Source organism: Gossypium arboreum, chromosome 9 (genome assembly GCF_025698485.1).
Source record: "Gossypium arboreum isolate Shixiya-1 chromosome 9, ASM2569848v2, whole genome shotgun sequence".
Classification (NCBI taxonomy): domain Eukaryota; kingdom Viridiplantae; phylum Streptophyta; class Magnoliopsida; order Malvales; family Malvaceae; genus Gossypium; species Gossypium arboreum.
Genome location: NC_069078.1, coordinates 84,361,744 through 84,381,561, shown reverse-complemented (window position 1 = coordinate 84,381,561; position 19,818 = coordinate 84,361,744). Strand labels below are relative to the sequence as shown.

Below are 19,818 nucleotides of genomic sequence, written 5' to 3'. Positions count from 1 at the left end.
GCCATTGAGCTCATCTTTTAATTTTTTGGGTGAGCTAAAATCAAAATCAAAACAGGGAGCGTGTCACCGAAGAACTAATCTATTCATATATTTTCTTCTTTGAGTTAAGGTAATTTCACCAATTTCCCTATTTTTTTTAATTCAAGTTTTGTATTCATTAATTCAATTATTATTTAAAAAATATAAGTACCACATTGAACATTTTATGAAAATATAAGTCCCAAATCTGATATTGTCCCTATTTTTTGGATAAGTAATACAAAACATATTGCCAGAAGAATGGAAGCTGGGTCTCCTGGGTGAAAGCCAGATATCCTAACCACTGGACCACAATGGATGATATTGAAAATTAAAGAAATTTTGAATTTAAATTTGGTCAATAACAAAAGAAAGAATCTGAAGACAGAAGAAATTTGCTTACCAAGTAACAAAATAAACAAAATTTGAGTGCGAAGATGAAAAGCAACAGGTAGCAGAGAAGACTATCAGGTTCAGAAATTTGAGTTTTTAACACAACATGGTCTCTACAAAAGTATGTTTCCTTATTTACATTGATATGGAGAGAATCACAAGCGAAACAAATCCACATTAGGTGTAAAAATCACACAACACTACAACAAGTTCAGTTCTAGAAATCATTAACAGCCACTGTATGTATTAAAATATCCATTACAATTTTGTCTCCTTTAACCGCCATGGTTCCCAAGCACAACAGGAGGCACTTGAGCATCAGGAGACGTATCGGATATCGAAATCAGTTCAGACCTATATTTTTCAGCCTTGTCGATTGCAGCCACAGTGCCATTTGCGCCATCTACGATTTTCAATGCATGATCTGAATTTGGGTCGGTATCAGGTACAGAATAAGATATCGCAATAAGCAACTCGCGAGCTAGCTCCTGAGTAAACTTTTCAGACGGTACTTTACTATCCATATAATGTCAATTTTCTCCTGCAATCGAAAACCAAGCTTGAATCTTATTTTGATTAAAGGATAAAGACAACGGTAAAGCATATACAGCTTGAACAGATTCCTGTCATTTGAAACATCATTTTGCCATTCAATTACATTCAGAAATGACACATTTCATACATAGACCCGATCTAACATCAGAGGAAACACTAAATTAGGAGTTGGGACAGTGAAAGCGAACGACATATGCATGCTTGCATTGTTCGGGCTAACTTGTGGACTAGGCGGCCATTTCATCAATGTATATAAGTACATTTTTTTATCTCATCAGCTCATGACTTATCCATTCACAATTCTATATACCGCAAATCTAATTCATAGATGGGCAGATACAAGACATCTATAAGATAAGATTAAGCCCCCAAAACTAGTTTTCTGAGTCCACACGCCTATTGGTGTGTTATTTCTCTGTTAATCTCAACACTGAAAAAGTAGCGACCCGTATATGAGCACATCTCTTGCCTTTGGGATAAATTACCAAGAATTATCACTACAGAATCACATGTTTCATACAAATAAGAAACAACATAACATCGATCAAAACGGTCTATTATAGCTAAAGTAGGTATAACAAGTCCAGCTACACACAACCCGTCATCAAGGTGTCAAGAGAGAGTTTGAGAAAGAACTTGGATAACCAAATTACTAGGATTCATAAGCAAGAAACTTCAAATAGAGATCTTTTTGGAAAACAAAATCATGGCAGCAAATAAACAAGGCAGTGTTTCATGATCACTTTCAAATTCCTAGATTTGTCGGATCCCTATAGAAGGGTGAATTTGAAAGTTCCCTTTTTGATACAATTCCTATACAACCCATAACCCCCAAACCCTTAAGTCAAAGAATAATAGACATTTGAGCGTGCTTGAACCCACTACCTCGATAGCAACAATGCCAATTGAGCTAAGAATCAATAGGCATAAATTTGAAAGTTCTATATATACATATAAATATCTCCCCACCTTCTGAAATTCATCTACCTATCATAGAAAGAATTATCAGCTAAAAGTGACATGCTAAAGCTTTTATTCACAGCTAACAACAGAATCTAAATGTAAGATTGTAGTAAGCACATTTTCCAATGGAAATAAATTTCAAATTACAGAGTAAAACTTAAAACCCAGCAGATCAAACAGCAATTTATTGTGAAAAGAAAAAGAACATGAGTTCAAATTCCCCGTAATACCCACATCAGTTCTCCCGTCAAGCTCACGAATTTTGAATCACCAGGGAAACATCCTGCCTTCCCCTTCAACTAAAAAGAAGGAAAAAGAAACCTCCTATTTATCAACCCATACTCTAACAGTTAGTATTACAGTATTTTGATTGGTTAAACTTTTCATGGCTTCAATAAACAAGAAGAAATATAGGGGTTCACAGAATTTAGAAAAACCGGTTCCTTAGGGTTTCCGATGAACCAACGGGAAAAAAAGCAGTGAAGATGATCACGGGACGAGGATCATTGTATCAGCCAATAGTAGAATTTACAGAAATAAATTTGTGAAAAAGAAAACAGAAAATAAATAATCCAAAGGGGTGTAAAATCGTAAAACAATTATCGAAAAAATGGTACCTTTTTTGGATGGTAAAAAAAAAACCTGGATAATTTGACTGTCTGAACAAAATCCTCCATTTTTTGGTCTTAAATGGAAGCTTTGAATATCCTCTGTTTTAAAGGAAATTACACTTTTGACCCCCACCTGATTAATAAATAATTAAATTATTATAATACAATTTAATCTTCTTTGCATCTCCATTCACGTTTCCACTTTCTAGAAATTTTACCTCTTCGTTAAAAAACATAATTGAAATTTAGTTTTTTCTTCGTTAAAGATAGAAAATAATTTTTTCCTTAAAATAAAGATAAAAATAATTTTATATTTTTTATAGTATAGGTATTAACTTGCTTATATTGTAATAGAGATGTTTATGGATTGAGTTAAGTTGAATTGAGCTAAATTATTTATAAAAGATTAATTTAAACTTATTTTACTTTCGTCTATTTATTAAAAATTATTTATATTATATTATTTTAATATTTAATAATTTTATATATTTTTATTTTATTAAATTTTTATATGATCAACTTTATTTTAATGTTTATAGTAGAGTAGTATTATACATTTAGCATAAATTTATTTTTAATATGTTCTAAATTATATAATATAAAGTATTATAAATTTAAAAATGAATTGAGCCAAGTTTAGACTTTAATTGTTCAAACTCAAGTCCAATTTATATTTTAAATGTGTCTAATTTTTTATCTAAACTTATTTTTCAAATATAATGAACAGGTCAACTTTAGATAATGTAGTTTATATTAAAATTAATATATAATAATGCATTTTTACTTTTCTAAAATATAAAATAAAAATAAAATTATAAAATATATCATCTACTCTCGAATATTTCATCATCTTCAATTCACCAAATTTAATGAACTAACAAAAAGAATCACGAAATTATTATACTAGTTTTTAAATTTTAACGTGTCACCCTTTTATATAAAGGTGAATTTATTATTCTCTGCTTCCTAAAATTAAACCCTTCTTCTTCCTTTTTAAACAAGATTGGTTATATTTTTCAGCTCTTAAACAATTACTCAAAAATCCTTTAACCTCCATAGCCAATATGACCAGGGGGAGTTTTGTCAGGGTAATAAATTCGATAACTGGGTGGAAGAGTGACGCCCAAAGTAGCACAATACCCTTTAATTTGATCACCAAACTCAGGACTGAACCTTCCATGATTAAACATCCAATTCTTGCACTTGCTCGACATACCCTGAACCGCTTCACAGCATCCATAGCTGAGCTTTATCTTCTTTTTAACCAAGGACGCATAGATTTCATGCTCGCATCCATTTGCTTTGTTGATTTGTGCCCAACACACCCTTGGGTCTGGCATGTGTCTTTCATCCCATCCGACAACCGACAAAGCTGGTGTGATAGCTATGGCAAATGCCAATGCTAGGATAAGCAAAAGGGTCTGCTGCTGCTGCTGCTGTTTAAAATAACCCATTCAGGTTTATTGGAACAAAGGATAGATTTGTTTTGTTGCATGGGTTTTATGCTGGAAATTTATACTAGTTGTTAAAATTGTTGAAGGAGCTTTCAGTAATGGTGGTATATGTTACAAAATTAGACAAGTTAAAGGGATTGTGTATTTATTGCAGGTTAACGTAAGAGAGAATGTTGGTCATTTAAATGCCATTAATAAAGTAACCTGTAAGAAAAGAAAAAAAAGATAGAATTTTCACCACGAAGAAACTGTTTTCAGGGATAGAATCTTTTATAATCAAAGCAAAGACGAAGATAACATTTGTAACGTAAATAATCTCCTTGTTCCTGGGCTGAAAATGGGTATTTGCTTCTTCAAAAATGGAAAAGCTCCAAGGCTAGAGTGGGCTCAGAGACTCGTATTGGGCTTTATCTCCTAACAACAGAAGTAATTGGAGTAGATATTTTTTTGTTTTCTTTAGGCTTTGTTGTGAGGTTTCTGGTTTGTTGAAGAAAATGGCAACAGCTGGAAGGGGAGGTCGAACCGTGACGGGGACGAATAGCAGAGAAGGAACAGCAAAATCAACAGTGAATGAACAGATTTCCCAGGCCGTACTGTCCACCTCTAATCTCCTTCATCTCATGCAACAGTCTTCTCCTTCTCGGGTATTTTCTTTTTCTTATTTAATACTGGCATAAGCTATCTAACAAACCATTTAATTTCCTGTTTCTGATTGTGAATTTTAATATCTTAATCAATTCTCTTTGCCCAAAGACAAAGAAAAATTACCTCTTTCTTTTCCCCCTTTGGATGTCATAGTTTGATCTTAAGTATGGGGTGCCTTAGATTCTTAGCTGGAGATGAAAGTACTGAATTTTTGGGTTGGGTTTTGTTAGATTGATACTGAGAGAATGATAACTTTTATGGGTTAATGTTAGCAGACAAAAGCTGATCATCATTTGATTTTTTTTATTTTTTTTTAAATTTTGGCCTTAGTTTTGCTCAAAAGAAAAACAGCTTCTTTTGTATCATTAGCATATATATATATAGGTTCATTGATGTGGACAATAGGCATAATCTACAAATGTTGTTATGTTTGATTCATACTATTTCTTTTTCTTAAAATTTGACCAGTTTTCAGGTCTAGCTCTCGTTTGAGGTATAATTTAGAATAGTATTTTTAGTTTAACCACAGGCAGGGAGCAAAATCGTAAATTACAGTAATCTGACAGACTCCTTGAAGAATCTGCCTTCATACAATCCTGTCCATATTTTATCATATAGGTCTTCCAACGTTGCAAACTCAGTTAAGAGCTCCTGAAACTCTAGCCTAGAAAAAGAGAACTTTCTTTTACGTGGTTTTTGATGTGCCTGTGCCACTTGAATCCATCTTTCAATTTTTTTTTCACCGTGATATCTTTGATTACTTTGTATCTACAGACCCAATTGATGAAACTTCCTAAAAATCTTTTGGCCAAAACTCCTACAATAAAAAATACAGGGCAGGTATATGACACTTCCAAGCTATAATAAATATATCTACACACAGTATCAATTGCAAACTTTTGTAATTTGATCTGTCTTCTCTGTTTCATTGAATGCAGATGTTAGAGCTGATGCCTAGGGCTATTTCATCACTTGATGCTCATATTGATAATGGATTACAAAGGTTGAAATCTTGTGCATCAAGGGTGTACCGTCAGTTATAGTCTGTTTGAGCATGGCATGTAGTTTTCGGCATCATTCAGTGAGCCAGTATTACTTGCAAGAAAGTTGTTAAGTTGTTGTGTTATCGTAGATTACATGTCAGGGAAAAAGGTTTGGTAATTTAATTTAGGATTTAGGAATGATGTAAACTTGCTGACACGTGTACAAGAGATGGTCCACAAGATGGTATTTAAACCCTAAATGTGAAGTAGACATTTGTTAATGCCACTCAATTAAGAAGCCATTTACTTAATTTGGTAGATAGATCCATCTTTTTCAACTGACTATACCGTGAATTATAGTCTTGTGCAGAAAAGTAGTGAATTCCCTTTGTTGCCTGTTATCACTGAGCTATAGAACTATGTTTCCCTTTTTCTTGGCTCATTTTAGTTTCTCATTTTGCAGTGTTCCACATCTGAAAACGGTAATTCAGTTACTAGAAAATATGGAAAGCAGCCAGCTTAGTTCTCTGTCTCAATCACGTCTCTCACGAGCGGTATGGCCTCTCTTGCACATTTCAGTGTTTGTGCCTTTGCACATATATAAAAATATGTAACTAGTAATTGCTCGGAAAATGCTTTAAAAGTTGTGAGTTTTCAGTTGCTTTCTCTTTCTTGAATCCCGTTTTATCCCAGGAATCTCAGCAGGCACATCAGTATCCCGAGGTTGGATCACCACCTTAAGTTCCTAGCCATACTACTGTTCTCTCAGCCATTAGTTTCTTTAATCAGGTCAAACCTTCTTGTTCATAGCTGAGAAAGATTTTAATCTGTAACTTTTGTAAACTGAGTTAGAGCAGTGTACAACTACTCCGGAGAACATGTTCCTTGTACATTAATTCTCATAATACGTCTCATTTTGCTGTCTGTTCTCATTGAATATGACAGAGAATAATTCCTCTCTGTTTTGCTTTCTCCGAAGACTGGAAACATGTTTCTACTTGCTACCTTGTAAGGACGCCTTCCGATTTTTTAAAGTAAAATGAGGTTCCCTATCATTTGTTCCAGTTATTTTTCCTTTTATTTTCTTTTGAAACTATGATCTTTCTCTCATTGTACTTTTGATATTGGCTTTGTTAAATGCGGTTCGTTAAAAGTCTTTTTATAAAAAGAATGATCTCGTAAACAAAGGCATGCAGATTATGGTATGCCAACAACTGTTATGGTACAACAAAATCTGCTGCCTAAGAGCACATGGTCGAAATACTGGTTCGACTAGAGGGAATGAGAAATTAATAAGTACAAAACTTATCTGCAAGCTATACTTTATTTTGAGCTTTTGGAGGGCAATTGATGAGTCAATGAATGAAGTCCTACATTTATGTTGGAGGTGATGATCCACAGCGAGGCAAAGATGGCAAAGCGACATGGAACACAGCGACGGGTAGTGTGAGAATGCAAATGTGGTGACAGAACAGGAAAAGAAGGGAGTCTCAACACTTGCTGGACACAGAGCAGAACAGTCAAGGCGCTTGTTTGCTCAGTAACTCTTTGATTCTTGAGGTTGATTGCCTGGTTTATGCTAAAGCTCTAAGTCTTCATTTTCATCAAAGAAAATCTCAGGATGGACGGCAGCAGTGCTAACATTGAGAGCCCTCTGCAACTTCCGATGGTCCAATACTTCAACTTCGAGTAAAAACATTGAACTGACAGGTCGATGATCAGAGAGTCTTATTTCTGCTCGTTGATAAGAAAGTTGTTTTATGCCTTTACCATACCAGAGTATACGATCACACCTACCATGGTAAGCATATACAGAACTTAATTAATTATCAGTTACCATTGTGCCAGGTTTGTTGTGCTTTCAGAAACTTTGCGAAACTCTTATATCTGGTTTCTTGCTAAATTACTCAGATTTGAGTGTGAATGTTGGACACTTTATGTGTCCAACACAAGGATGTTCACTTTTTCTTAGCTTTTTCCTGTTTGTAAAGGGTTTTCAGAGGGTTATATCTCAATACTCATGTCAAGATATGGAAAAATAAGAGCCAGAGCAACATAGGTTTCTTGTCCGGGTACTTTTGTAGAAACTCATACTTACCATGCTGGAGATCTCTTCTTCTCCCCTTCTTTAGGGTTCTCGCCAACATATCTATCAGAATTCATTTCATACTTGTAGGTAGGAGGAAAGCCTATGACCCCTTCTCTCCATCCATTGAAAACGTGCCCGCTATGCAGTTCATTATGAAGCTGTGCCACAGAATCCAAGCCATTAACGTCGTTTCTCTTGAAGCCATTAACAAAGTTATTGTGATACTGACCTGATCATTGTTGAGTAGTTCATCCCAGCGCTTTAGAGCAACAAGTTTTCTCACCTTAGTGTCCGACATGCTAAGACGATAGTTCAGATCCCCAAACCAAAATATCTGACTGTTGACAGAGGCCACTATTGGCACACATTAATGTTTCGGGTTGAATATATTGATAAGAAAATTGGTTGACATTTTGCTTACTCATGAGATGGGATTGTTTGTGATTTATCTGTATCAATGACAGATGAGAAACGTGTTCGTCGGATAATTTCGTACACATCGGCGTTGCGTCTTTGTTCAGCTCCATCTTTATGACCTGATGTCAAATGCGAACACACAAAGCACAGCCTGGATTGGAATAGAGTCATGCTAACAGAAACAGATCCCTGCAAAAAGCAAAATGCCATGAAGCCAACCACACCTTGTAAGACATTAAAGTATGGAGAGGCATGTAACGGTACCTTGTTTCCCATGTAGCCCATAAGACCAACACCAACAGGAGAGACTTTCAAATTGTTGACATGTTTCCTCAGCCTCTTTCTCACCCATACAGATACGTAGATTCCAACCATTTGCTTGCTCACTATTCGCACATACTTTGTCCTTGACCTTCCTCTAACATTTCCATGTTCCTCGATTGCTGCTTCCAAGAAACTATCATCCTCTTCTTCAGAAAACTCATCAGATATCTCAGAGAAGGAATCAACAACTTGTTCCAGCTTCTGTTCCTCTTGCACACAAGTTGAACCCAAGTTTTCAGAACTATGGTGTGATCTTCTCAATCGGCTCCCTTTTAACCCCACATCGTGAGGGTTGCAGGTGGTGAAATTGTCTGTCAGATTAAACCCAATTCTTGTTGAGCTGCTCAATGCTGTCCCCAGTTTTGGGGTTTCCTCTAATGAATGTTCAGGCCAGACATAGTCATTAGCAGTCTCCAAATACTCCAATGGCAGGGCAGCTATCTCATCTGCTAATGCATCTGCAACAGAACACGTCCTTAACACAGGAGAAGATGGGGCACTATGGCATTTATGTTCGCTTTCAGGTTCCAAAGATTTGTTCAGAGTTCTTCTAATGATTGCTTCCCATTTAGGAATTGGCCTGTTATCCTCAGCCCCCAGTACATTTCCTGCATTCAAAGGGACCACCTCCTGGAACCTGCAAATACTCAGAGTATCATATACGGATATGTGCTGAACACATGTATAAGATTGGACGGGGAAAGAAAATACTCACCCGATAATGTAAATATCTGCTAGCTGTTCGGTGCAAAGCCAGTCATCAATGATAAGATCATCACATGGAAGTCTTCCAGCAACATTCCAAGTGCCTATTGTCACCCTATTGGCAACCATGATTTGTTTCAAATAAGAAATTAAAATAGCAACACCTTAAGTTAAAGCTTACACTCTTAAGCATAAGCAATCTTGCAGGCAAACCTCACATCCTTTGTGTTTATGTACTGTACGCGCAGAGTTTCTGATTTTCCCCTCCGGTGTCTTAACCGATAAACCGTAGATGACGAATCTAAATGACAAAACATCAAAAAGAAAAACCATATGAAACAAAGTTTAGAATTGAAAAATTAGTAGTAGATAACAACATAAATTCATAGTAATTAACTAAAAAAATTGCCTGAAATTTGGCTGCTGCAATCTTGGTTTTGCAGTGTGCTGTGGATATAATCCTCACCACCATTCAATTTTGAATCTTTAATGGAATAAGCTAGTGGGAGTTGCAGAAAAACATCATTGAAGAAACTGAAAATCTAAGGAAATATATGATTATGATAATGATAAATATATTATGATGTACCATCATCTTCACTCTCGGTTTCGGTTTCAGTCTCGACCTCATCTTCGCTAAAATCATACACCTTTGGCTTTATATTCAACCATTTCTTCATCACAATGGATGGCCAAAAGGCCTGAAATAGAACACAATTGACCATGTTTATCATTAAAACATTGCAGTTTAGATAAATTCACGAAACACCGAAGTTTTTTCTTTACCTCAGAACGCTTTCCCTTCCTAGTCTTCATAATCTTACATCAAAATCTGGGAAAACAGGGCTTTAGAAACTTTGATTTATAACCCATAAAACTAAAGAAAAAAAATGTCACTTTTAAGACAACAGAATTTTTAGTCCTAAACCAATCACATAAATCATCAAAGTGAAGCTTGGATTCAGATGGCATGTTCTAAGACAACCACAAACACTGAATGATAAAAGAAACTATAATTGTTAAGAAAAAAAAAGGCAAAGAACAAAGAAAAACTGATCACCATTCCATCAGCAACCATGATTTGGTTAGAGTTAGATCCCACCATAGAACTTGAAATAGGTAGCTAAACAAAATTGGAGGTTGACAATGAACTCCTCAAATATACAAGTGTGAGCCAAATGGAGTAATCAAATATACTATAACATGAGCTAAATTATATCATATAGAGTAAACCATATTGTTATACATGAAAATATATAGTAGATATTTGAATATTTGATTCATCAACTGTAACATAAGGGACCACATAATGTTTGATCACCGCACCCATATGTGAAGTTGGACGGCTCTCACTGGGTTTCAACTAAAAAGCCCCATCAGCTTTATTCTCTCACTTAAAAAGTAAATTAAAAAATACTTTTCTTATTTTATTTTGAAGGTTGTTGATTATTAGGAAAACAGCCATGCAAAGAATAAGAACATAAGTAAACAGGAAAGACAGAACAGGGAGAATAATATTAAAAATTCTTCCATTTGAACTGTTCATCTTAAAATGATTTTTTTTTCTTAATTATGTTTACATTCTGATATAAAAAAACATGATAGACAAATAAATAATTTATATGTATGATGAAATTATGCTTAAAGGTTTTACTGTTAAGGGATTCCATTAGTTTCCAAACAACAGTACTAAATTCTCAATATTATAGCTGGAAAACATGTCAGGCCAGCTCAAAGTCCTAATCAAATAATTCCATTACATAATACTTGAGGTTAGACAAAAATAAATAAATAAACCATAGGCTTAACCTTTTTTTATTCCTTAAATAATTATTATTCCTCTTCTCTCTTTGATCCTTTGCAGAAGTATCTATTCTCTTCTCTACTTGTTTGTCTAAAGACTGCCTATCTAGATAGATGCATGCTATGATAAACAAAATAAAGTCAAAGAAGGTATTAGCTCCTAAAGTAAGAATATTTGTTTATGAGATCATTGTCTCCCAATAGAAAAGGATGCAAATGTTGGCATTTGAATCTCAAATTTATTAATTACAACCTTTTAAAAGTGATTATATAAGAGAAATGAGTTAAGCTTGGAGTTCAAGTAAATAAGAATATTATGATTTTATAAAGATGTGATTGCCACCTTCAAAGCACTGCAAAGCTTTCTTTTTCCTCCATTGCTTTCTAATTCCATCTTTTTCATGGTGATCACAACCACGAGATCATAAAGCAATTTGAACTGCATATATTCATGTTGCTTCCTTATATATACTCATTAAAATCTTATTCCAAAGTTTCCCATCACTTTTTACAGCTTTCACGTGAAAATGTTTTCACATATATATACATATATTACAGCTTTCAGGTGAAAATGTTTTCATATATATATACATATATTAAAAACTTCATCTACTACTAATACTACACTGCCTTTACCCTAATGGCTCGTATATATCATATGATAATTCAATATTGGATAATAATAAACATATATATGAATGTTTGTGGAGTAGCAACTAGAATTACTCATGTTGGATCGTATTTGATTTGGATCGTATGAATGTATGTATGAATGCATGCATGCATGCATACATGCATAATTTCAACACTCAAGTATATTATATGCCAGTTTTTCGCATTATAAAATTCTACATACAGAAGTTCGCTCCATTAACAAGTTTGCTGCTTACTGCCATTCATAAATGAGAAGGCACAGATAAGTAAAGGGCAGAGTTGCATTCGGCTCAGGATTCAACTCATTGCCAAACCCTAACGTAGCAGTCAAATTTTACACACAAAATGGTGGTTATGCGTTTGGAAACAAACACACATGTTCTCAAGAAAAATGAATGAGTGGGGAACACATAAAGCTCCTATAGATTGTGTACAAACTCAGCAAAAACAAAATAAGACCATCATCTGAAAAATCTGAAGTTGTCACTCCATCGACAATGCAATAACCTTCCTTCGGAAACCAACCAACCAACCAGATGATCATCACATAATGGTGCAACGGCTGCTTCCTTCTGCTGGTTGCGGAGCTGTCTGCTGGTACCTGTTTGACTCCGAAGGGTTGTAGGTGAACTCGGACGTATCCAGACCATACTGATATACATCCAGTGAAACAATATTAGAGCAACGAACAAAAGCAAAAGGTTGAGAAAAAAAGAGATGATACAGAGGAAAACAGTAGGGAGAACAAAACATGGAAATAGAAGCAAACAGGTGGTTGTGTAGGGGCTGGACTGGTTGGTAGTTGGCGGCAAGTTCAATTGGACCATCCCAAACAGGGGTCAAAGGAAGCTATTATATCAGAGTACACCAATACAGACACTACGAATATAACAAAATATATGCACTAGGGCATTTATGGTCGGAAATATCAGCTATGGAAACACATACACTTCGTAAATGAAACATTTGATTCAAGATTTTACTATATAGACTATATGTTAATCCTAAACCCTTGATGTTTAGTGGAGTACTTGATTCAGTGACAAGATCTGAAGCCTCGAGAAAAATCAAGGCACAATGTAAGAATTGGTCTAACCAAAAATTTACCAGACAGGACAACAATATGTCTACATCAAAGAGAAGGAATTTTTGGAACAGAAATCACCTTTTCCCTCATTCGTGCACTCCAAGCATCATTTCTGCTGGGTCGTTGATCAAGGCTGCCAGTAACAGGAACACCTGTAGCTGGAACTGGTGGCCTGTTGATTAACGGCTGTCTGATTTGTTGCCTTGGTGCAATGAACTCATCATCACTGTCATAATCAGCAGGTACATTGGCGGCCCTAACCATGAGGGCTAACAAGAAAATAACAGCCTGCAAGTTAAAGTTGATTTCACACCCAAATCGGTAGAATTAATGACCAGAGAAATTATATCGGCCCAGATGTTATTCTAAGAGAGAAATCAGTGTCATTTTTCAATTGATTCAAGGCTTTATTTTGATGTATAAGAAGTACCAAGCAAAGTCACTTCAGTTCAAAGCAATAAATATCAGAATTCATCCATCAATCAATTTCTGTGCCACTATCATCCAGCAGAAAACATAGTCATAAAACACATCGTTATCCTTTTTCATGCATCTAAAGTATCTTGTAATGCAATTTATCAACTAATTTTTTCCTTGGTGAATCATAACCCAACAGCCTCCTAAAAGTTATCTAGGACTATAATGTCATATGCAATCATCTTAACCATAATCCACACAGGAAAGAAACAAACATGCAATGTTCCCAATTAATGATAGCTGATGAAGTTTTCAAGTCTGCTTTAGTACAATTAAATTGAATGCTTTTCAACTTTAAGACTTGATTATGGAATTTAAATAAGATTTTATCTCTTTTTGTATGCTAGATATTTTTGCAACAGATAATCTACTCAGTAAGGATAGGACAGTCCTAGACTATTCCATGCTTTGTTATCCCAAAGAATCCTATCATATTCCCCAAAGCTAACTGACGATACAAAGAAACAAATTCTGAGGGCTGAGAAAAAAAAATACAATTAGCATATTCTAAATGATCAGTTTTTTGCAAGTCAATGAGCGTGATTGTTCATGAATGTGAAGTAGTTTTCAAATCCTCGGGATTAGGGTCACAGTCATGTTACACTTACCTCTAAGACAACAATTCCGAGAGCTACCCATTTGACAATACTCCAATTTTCTTCCAGAAATTGATATATCATATCAAAATATCCTGTTTTATCCGTCGGGAGTTCCTAAAGAAATTAGCATTAATTAGATAACCAAAAACACCAGCTTCAATTAAATAGGGGAGAGAAGGGACCAAAAAGTAAGAAAAAGTTACTTCTTTCCAGCTTTTGTCGAAGAATATGAAAGCAGCACATCCCAGCTCCACCAAGATCAACAAGACCACCAACAGTGAATACTATGTTGCCTTAAGGAAACCAATCATAATTATAGAGAAGAAAAAAGATTGGAGATTAAAAAATTAGCAATTTATGAACTATTGGATTATAATGTTGTTAGGATGTTACACAATATCTATCTCTTAATTGCCATTGTGGAAAACACCGAAGAAGTAATTAGGATACACAACTCAAACAGCATAAATTCCGCGTCGAAGCTCCAATACAACCAAAACAAGATATAAAAAAGAGAACCACACCTACTCCAATAAACAAATATATAAACCTGCAAAAATAGAAATTGAAAAGTTAAACACAAGAGAACATGCAGAAAATTCATATAGACTTGTGAGTGGAATAGAAATTGGACAGTTAAATAACTACTTGAATTCCTTTTGAAACTTATACACTAACAAGTAAAATACATCTAATAATCAGCATTAGATCCTTCACTAATACACACGACCATGAGAAAATAAGCGGTTAGCATACATATCACAACCAGAAAACATAATATGTGATAGAAGATGACACACAAATTACAGCTGCTCAAGCTCCAGCTTAGCTGGCCTTGAACTTTGAATCAAGATCAACCCAGTCTTTCAAAACCCAGACAAAAAAAAAATGGTTAGCATTGCTCTCTCACTGCCTTGAAACTGTCCTAACCATCCTATTGGAAATGTCAAGACTAGAATACCTAGAAGGAAGCCACAAAATCATTTCGATAATGATTCCTCCAATCCATTAGGTACCAGTACATAACAACATGATCCCACCAGTATCTGGGGATCTCAGAAGCCAATTTCATTCAAGCTAGTATGACTCAATTTCAAGCACAGTGCGTCAAAGTTCTACTAACTGTAGACATTTCGTCAAAGTTCTACACACTAACATTTTTAATTCAACTAATGCAAGCATTGCTAAACTAATAAAGAAATGCGAAAAAAACTCATACCATGCTTTTGGAAGATTATCGAAAATACTAGACAAAAGAGACACGGCCATGAGCATGGGCCGACCGAGCTGTATTTGGTCAGTGCCCACAGGTGACAAAAGCATGGCAACATCAGCAGCTCTTTTGTACTCAACAAACAAGTAGATCCCATATCCAACCATTGCCAAACCAACAAGAGTCATCAAGAAGTTCAACAGCTTCAACAAGCATTCTAGGCATCCTTTACAAGCCATCCTCAACAATGATCTTTTTTTATCCTCTCTATTACAGTTCTAATACCTGTTTCATCAACTTGTTCAAAGAAAAATAAAACACATTGAGACTTATATGAATAAATAAACCAACATATTGCATGAATAACTGAAATATTTATCTGGAAAGAAAAATAACAATAAAACATTTTTTGCTGATAAAAAAGCAGGAAAAAGGTAGCTTCTTTTATAAAAACGAAGAAGAAAGTATAAATTTTTTTTATATAATAAAATTCTGGAGACCACTTAAATGTACAGAATTCTAGGTTTAATTACTGGGTTTTCTAAGGAAACAAAACTGGGTTCCCAGAATTCTTGGTATCGTCAAATCCCAAACAATTTCTCAACGAAATCATCTGATTTATGCAAACGATCTTTACAAGTAAAATCAAAACCAATCCAATGCTTAAAAATATTATATAAAGAATTTCTACCTAACATCGCACGAAAAAAACAAATTGAATCAATCACTTACAGAATTTCAAATGAGGAATTCGATTGCAAGCTTGAATCTTCACGGTTTAGTAATAAAATAAAATTGATATTTTTTCTTTTAATTTCTGAGATGATTTTTGTTAAACAAGAAAGGAAGAGACTCGATAGGGGAAAAATTATATATCTTTTTGCGTATAAAGACGCTTTTTTACAATTTTTGCTATTTTTCTTGTCATGACAGGATGGCATCGTAATTTTTCGACTTCCTTTTTCGGTGAGGTCTAAATGCCATTACTGGCCCTTTCGGTTAAAGTTGTTAGGTTATGAAAATTAGGATTAATTTCACAGAAGTCCTCAAATTATAGACTAAATTATAATTTTTTTCCATCTATCCTTTTGTAAGTCTACCCGTCAACTTTGATATTGATCCCGGTAATGGGATGGAGCGGTGTTTTGATTGTCTCGATTCCAACTCGATTTTCACTTATAAATATTAGATATTATTTTACTTTGGATCAAAATTTTTAAGAAGATAAAAATTAAATTGTAATTTTATAATAATAAAATGTAATTTTATTATTTTAATAGTTTATATCTTTATAATTTTAAAATTATTTTTTTGTCATTTTAAAGAGTTAAAAATATAATTTTATCTTTATTAATTTAAAATTTTAAAAATTTTAAAGAGTGTAAATGAAAAATTTTCAATAAAAAATAATCCGTCCAAAACATGATGTTAAGAAAAATGTTTCTATATGATCGTAGCAATTAACAAATTTTCAATCTTTACTCTTTTCTATTTTTCGTATAAAATAAAGTTTAAATGTCAATTTGAATCTTATATAATTAAAATATTTATTAATCTAAGTATATATATATATATATATATATTTAGAAAAGCATGTTAAATCTTTAACATCAAAACTAACGGGAAGACTTAATTGTAATATTACTTCAACTTAAGGTTTCTGCTTCTGAAGTTTAACGATTAATTTAATATTTTGGCTTATAAATTATAATCTGGGAATTAACCTTTAAAATTATTTGGTTTAAAGTGTTTATGCCCAAACTAATTCTAAGTTCAAGCTATGTGACATGTGCTCCTTTTATTTAAAAATATTCATGAATTTTGTGAGCGGTGGTGACGCGGAAGGGGCTTCGGCCGAAAATTTCACGTTAGATCATTAAAAATTAGGTCTTGAAAAGAAAATAAGTATTTTTTTTCCCATTTTAAAAAAGTTAACAATATTTTATGCATTACCCCTCTGGTGAAGGTTATTTAATTCCGAGAGCAAACTCTTTCACGAGTCTCTATAAAATTTATTATTTTATTATTAAATTTACAAGTAGTTGATAAAATTTTATTAAATATCATATTTAAGTTTCAATTTCTACATATTTTTTGTGGGTATAAATCAATTGTTGGTGAGATAGATCGAAATTTGAGCAAAAATAAAACTTACGCTATGTGGTTTTGATTTATGCTTGAAATAGAATCATATACCATGTCTTAACCCTTTAAACATGAATAAGGTTGATGTAGTTGGCTATATAAATTGGGTTTGTGGAGTTAGTTAATGAAGTCATACATGCTTCATGATATGGCACATGCCGTTTTGTAATTTTTGGCTGATTCTACGAATTAGCTTCTTGTTTTATTCTAAAAAAGAACATAAAATTGTAAACTAGACACGTTTACTTGATCCTATGTGAATTTGATGAAATATCTTTCATCAATAGTTACAGTCCATCCGAATGAATCTTTAAAACATAAGATTTGATCCAATTGAGCATAGGTTGTTTAGGGTTGTTATTGGGCCCTCATCTGTAATCTGGTCATTCAATTTGCAGACTCAATTCACTTGCATATTGAAATCTTTAGACTTGGCCTGTAAGACCCAAAGAAGCTTCATTGGAATTTGCCTTCATCTTCTTCTTCACCTTGGATTTAGAATCATCCAAGTACTGTTGGTAAATGTAGGAAAGGAAACCCCAAATAGCCAACACCATAGCCATTGCCTTAATTCCATCCATCTTATCATGGAAGAATATGACAGCAAGAATGGGAACAACAGGCGAAGTCAATGTACTAATCACATTGGAGAACAAAGATGATACTTCAAATATCAATCCCAGCAAACCTATTGATGCAACCTGCCATGTCACTGCTGTGAAAATCAATGTCATCATATAGGATACTTTTCCTTCTTTATATTCCTTCATTTCCTTGGACAAACTTCTCCATTCTCCGCTCGCAAATAGCCCGACCACACACCCGCAGGTGGCCACGAACGAAGGGTAGATTTGCATATCCAGGACGGCGGAGAAGGTCTCTCTTTTTATAACCTTTTCAAATGACAATTGCACCAGTGAAAGGTATAAGGAGTAGGTGGCTGATGCCCCGACGGTGCATAGGAATCCGATCACGTACTTCCCTTTGGAGACCGTCGAGGCATTCTCGGAGTCTGAATTAACTGCTAGGAGGGAAGCAGAGATGGTAAGTAAGATCACAGAGTTTAGTATAAAAGGAGAGAACTTTTGGGAATTAAGGAAGAAGGAAAAAACAGCATTGAAGGCCAACTGTGTCGCACAAAGCAGCGAATACGTCGAGACCGGAAGGTACAAAAGGCCATACGAGTACATCAAGTTATCACCCGTCAAGAGTAAGCCAAAAGCAGAGTAGAGAAAAACAAGGGTCGAAATCTTCGGTCGCCTTGCGACGGAAGTAACAGTCACGGGGACAGATTTAGCAATCGGTGAGAAGTAAAACAAGAAAGGGAGCAAAATTGGGAAGCCAGCTGATTGAACAAATGTTGCCATCCATTTACTGTTCCCACCTTTATCAAAATACAATCTTCCAAGCAAAATAGCAGCAGATTGGCCAGAAATAAGAAAAAGGATGTAAGTTATTACACGAATCCACCACTTGTAATGTTTAGGTTGAGACTGATTTGTAAAAGGGATGTCTTCATCTTGGTTCTGGCCAACAACTATTACATAAACAAAGAAATTTGCAGACATGAACACTGGGGGTTTTTGCTTCAGTTCTAACAATTTTATTGAACATAAGCATGGAATAACTATGTTCCTCAAATGGTGTTTCATAACTAACCTCTTGTTTGCAGTTCAACCGTTTGAGTTTCTTCCATGAAGGTGATGCAGATAATAATAAAACCTGTATAGTTAATTGAGAGATAAAATGCCTTTTTTCTTTTTCCAGTTATTGGGAAAGAAGAAAAAGCAGTAGACAGATATAAAGATACATTGATCTGATTTAAGCTGATAATAAGATAGTGTTCAAATCATTGATGCGTTGCCAGTAAAGACACGTTGAAAGAGATGGGCTTCTTTTGTTGGCTTAGGCATAGCAAGTTGTTTGAATTTGCGGCTTGGAAACAGAGACTAGGAGCCGAAATTTTATTTTTGGTCTAAGTTGGCAACTTACGCTTTTCCAATAAGTTGGGGGTAAAATCTCATCTTTTTAATAAATCACAATTAATTACAATCTAATAATTACGAGAGTTAAAGAAGAGAAATGGTAAAGTTCTCTTGGTTGAAGATTCGATTTTTATCTTAGTATAGAGTAGTTTTATAATTTGTGATCAATATTTATCCCTATAATAGTCTTATAAAATATGGAGGATTACTTTCTCAAAAAAAAAAATGGAAGATTAATTATTAAATTTATTCCAGTAAATACTTTAAAATATATATATTTAGATGTTTCAACATATTAAAATTCTTTATTATAAGAAAGCTTACTCATTTTATAACTTAGTTTTCTACTTGGCCGGTTTTATTAGTTTTCTACTTGGCCGGTTTTATTGGTCAACAAATTATATAATTAAGGTCAAAATACATACTTCATCAATTTCTTGATAGGTTTTGAGATTACATAGAGTGACAGTGTTTGATGTTGAAACCTTTCAAAATCTTGGCAATATTTCAATTGTGAATATTAAATGTTTTCAAATTTAATTTTATTTAAATTTTATTATATAAAGATTTTTTAGAACTAATTTATCTTTAAATATATTTTTATTATGATTGTGTTTTATGATGCTTATACTAATTGTAAGTTATTTGAATATATATTGTTTAAAATTGTAATTATAGGGTTGATTTGGACATTTACT

General features: G+C 34.0%; 4 protein-coding genes and 1 long non-coding RNA gene across 6 annotated transcripts; 1 reads left to right on the top strand and 4 right to left on the bottom strand.

Moving 5' to 3' along the window:
* Positions 1 to 521: 521 nt before the first annotated feature.
* Positions 522 to 2,714, bottom strand: LOC108455832 (uncharacterized). The gene is made up of 2 exons (XR_001866832.2): positions 2,547 to 2,714; positions 522 to 952 (listed from the first exon to the last, which is right to left on the bottom strand). It is a non-coding gene; the product is annotated as an uncharacterized LOC108455832 (long non-coding RNA).
* A 1,568-nt stretch (positions 2,715 to 4,282) lies between these two features.
* Positions 4,283 to 6,574, top strand: LOC108457373 (tobamovirus multiplication protein 2B). Its single transcript, XM_017756394.2, has 5 exons — positions 4,283 to 4,638; positions 5,414 to 5,479; positions 5,578 to 5,642; positions 6,086 to 6,176; positions 6,316 to 6,574. Exons 1-5 carry the CDS (start codon positions 4,489 to 4,491, stop codon positions 6,361 to 6,363), a joined length of 420 nt encoding a protein of 139 aa, XP_017611883.1. The 5' UTR covers positions 4,283 to 4,488; the 3' UTR covers positions 6,364 to 6,574.
* Positions 6,575 to 6,765: 191 nt separating this feature from the next.
* LOC108457372 (type I inositol polyphosphate 5-phosphatase 2-like) lies at positions 6,766 to 10,537 on the bottom strand. Its single transcript, XM_017756393.2, has 11 exons — positions 10,218 to 10,537; positions 9,944 to 9,989; positions 9,747 to 9,858; positions 9,567 to 9,656; positions 9,371 to 9,458; positions 9,168 to 9,272; positions 8,393 to 9,089; positions 8,133 to 8,317; positions 7,941 to 8,049; positions 7,721 to 7,869; positions 6,766 to 7,415 (listed from the first exon to the last, which is right to left on the bottom strand). Exons 2-11 carry the CDS (start codon positions 9,971 to 9,973, stop codon positions 7,202 to 7,204), a joined length of 1,779 nt encoding a protein of 592 aa, XP_017611882.1. The 5' UTR covers positions 9,974 to 9,989; positions 10,218 to 10,537; the 3' UTR covers positions 6,766 to 7,201.
* A 1,239-nt stretch (positions 10,538 to 11,776) lies between these two features.
* On the bottom strand, positions 11,777 to 15,959 carry LOC108454036 (tobamovirus multiplication protein 2A). 2 transcript variants are annotated; one of them, XM_017752331.2, is made up of 7 exons: positions 15,723 to 15,959; positions 14,997 to 15,287; positions 14,228 to 14,327; positions 13,981 to 14,061; positions 13,787 to 13,891; positions 12,780 to 12,989; positions 11,777 to 12,265 (listed from the first exon to the last, which is right to left on the bottom strand). In XM_017752331.2, exons 2-7 carry the CDS (start codon positions 15,227 to 15,229, stop codon positions 12,158 to 12,160), a joined length of 837 nt encoding a protein of 278 aa, XP_017607820.1. In that variant the 5' UTR covers positions 15,230 to 15,287; positions 15,723 to 15,959; the 3' UTR covers positions 11,777 to 12,157. The 2 variants fall into 2 exon arrangements, with proteins under 2 accessions (XP_017607820.1, XP_017607822.1); XM_017752333.2 differs by having other exon boundaries at positions 14,997 to 15,275.
* Positions 15,960 to 17,199: 1,240 nt separating this feature from the next.
* Positions 17,200 to 19,068, bottom strand: LOC108454789 (probable purine permease 11). The gene is made up of 2 exons (XM_017753366.2): positions 18,795 to 19,068; positions 17,200 to 18,672 (listed from the first exon to the last, which is right to left on the bottom strand). Exons 1-2 carry the CDS (start codon positions 18,829 to 18,831, stop codon positions 17,561 to 17,563), a joined length of 1,149 nt encoding a protein of 382 aa, XP_017608855.1. The 5' UTR covers positions 18,832 to 19,068; the 3' UTR covers positions 17,200 to 17,560.
* Between the last annotated feature and the right edge of the window lie 750 nt (positions 19,069 to 19,818).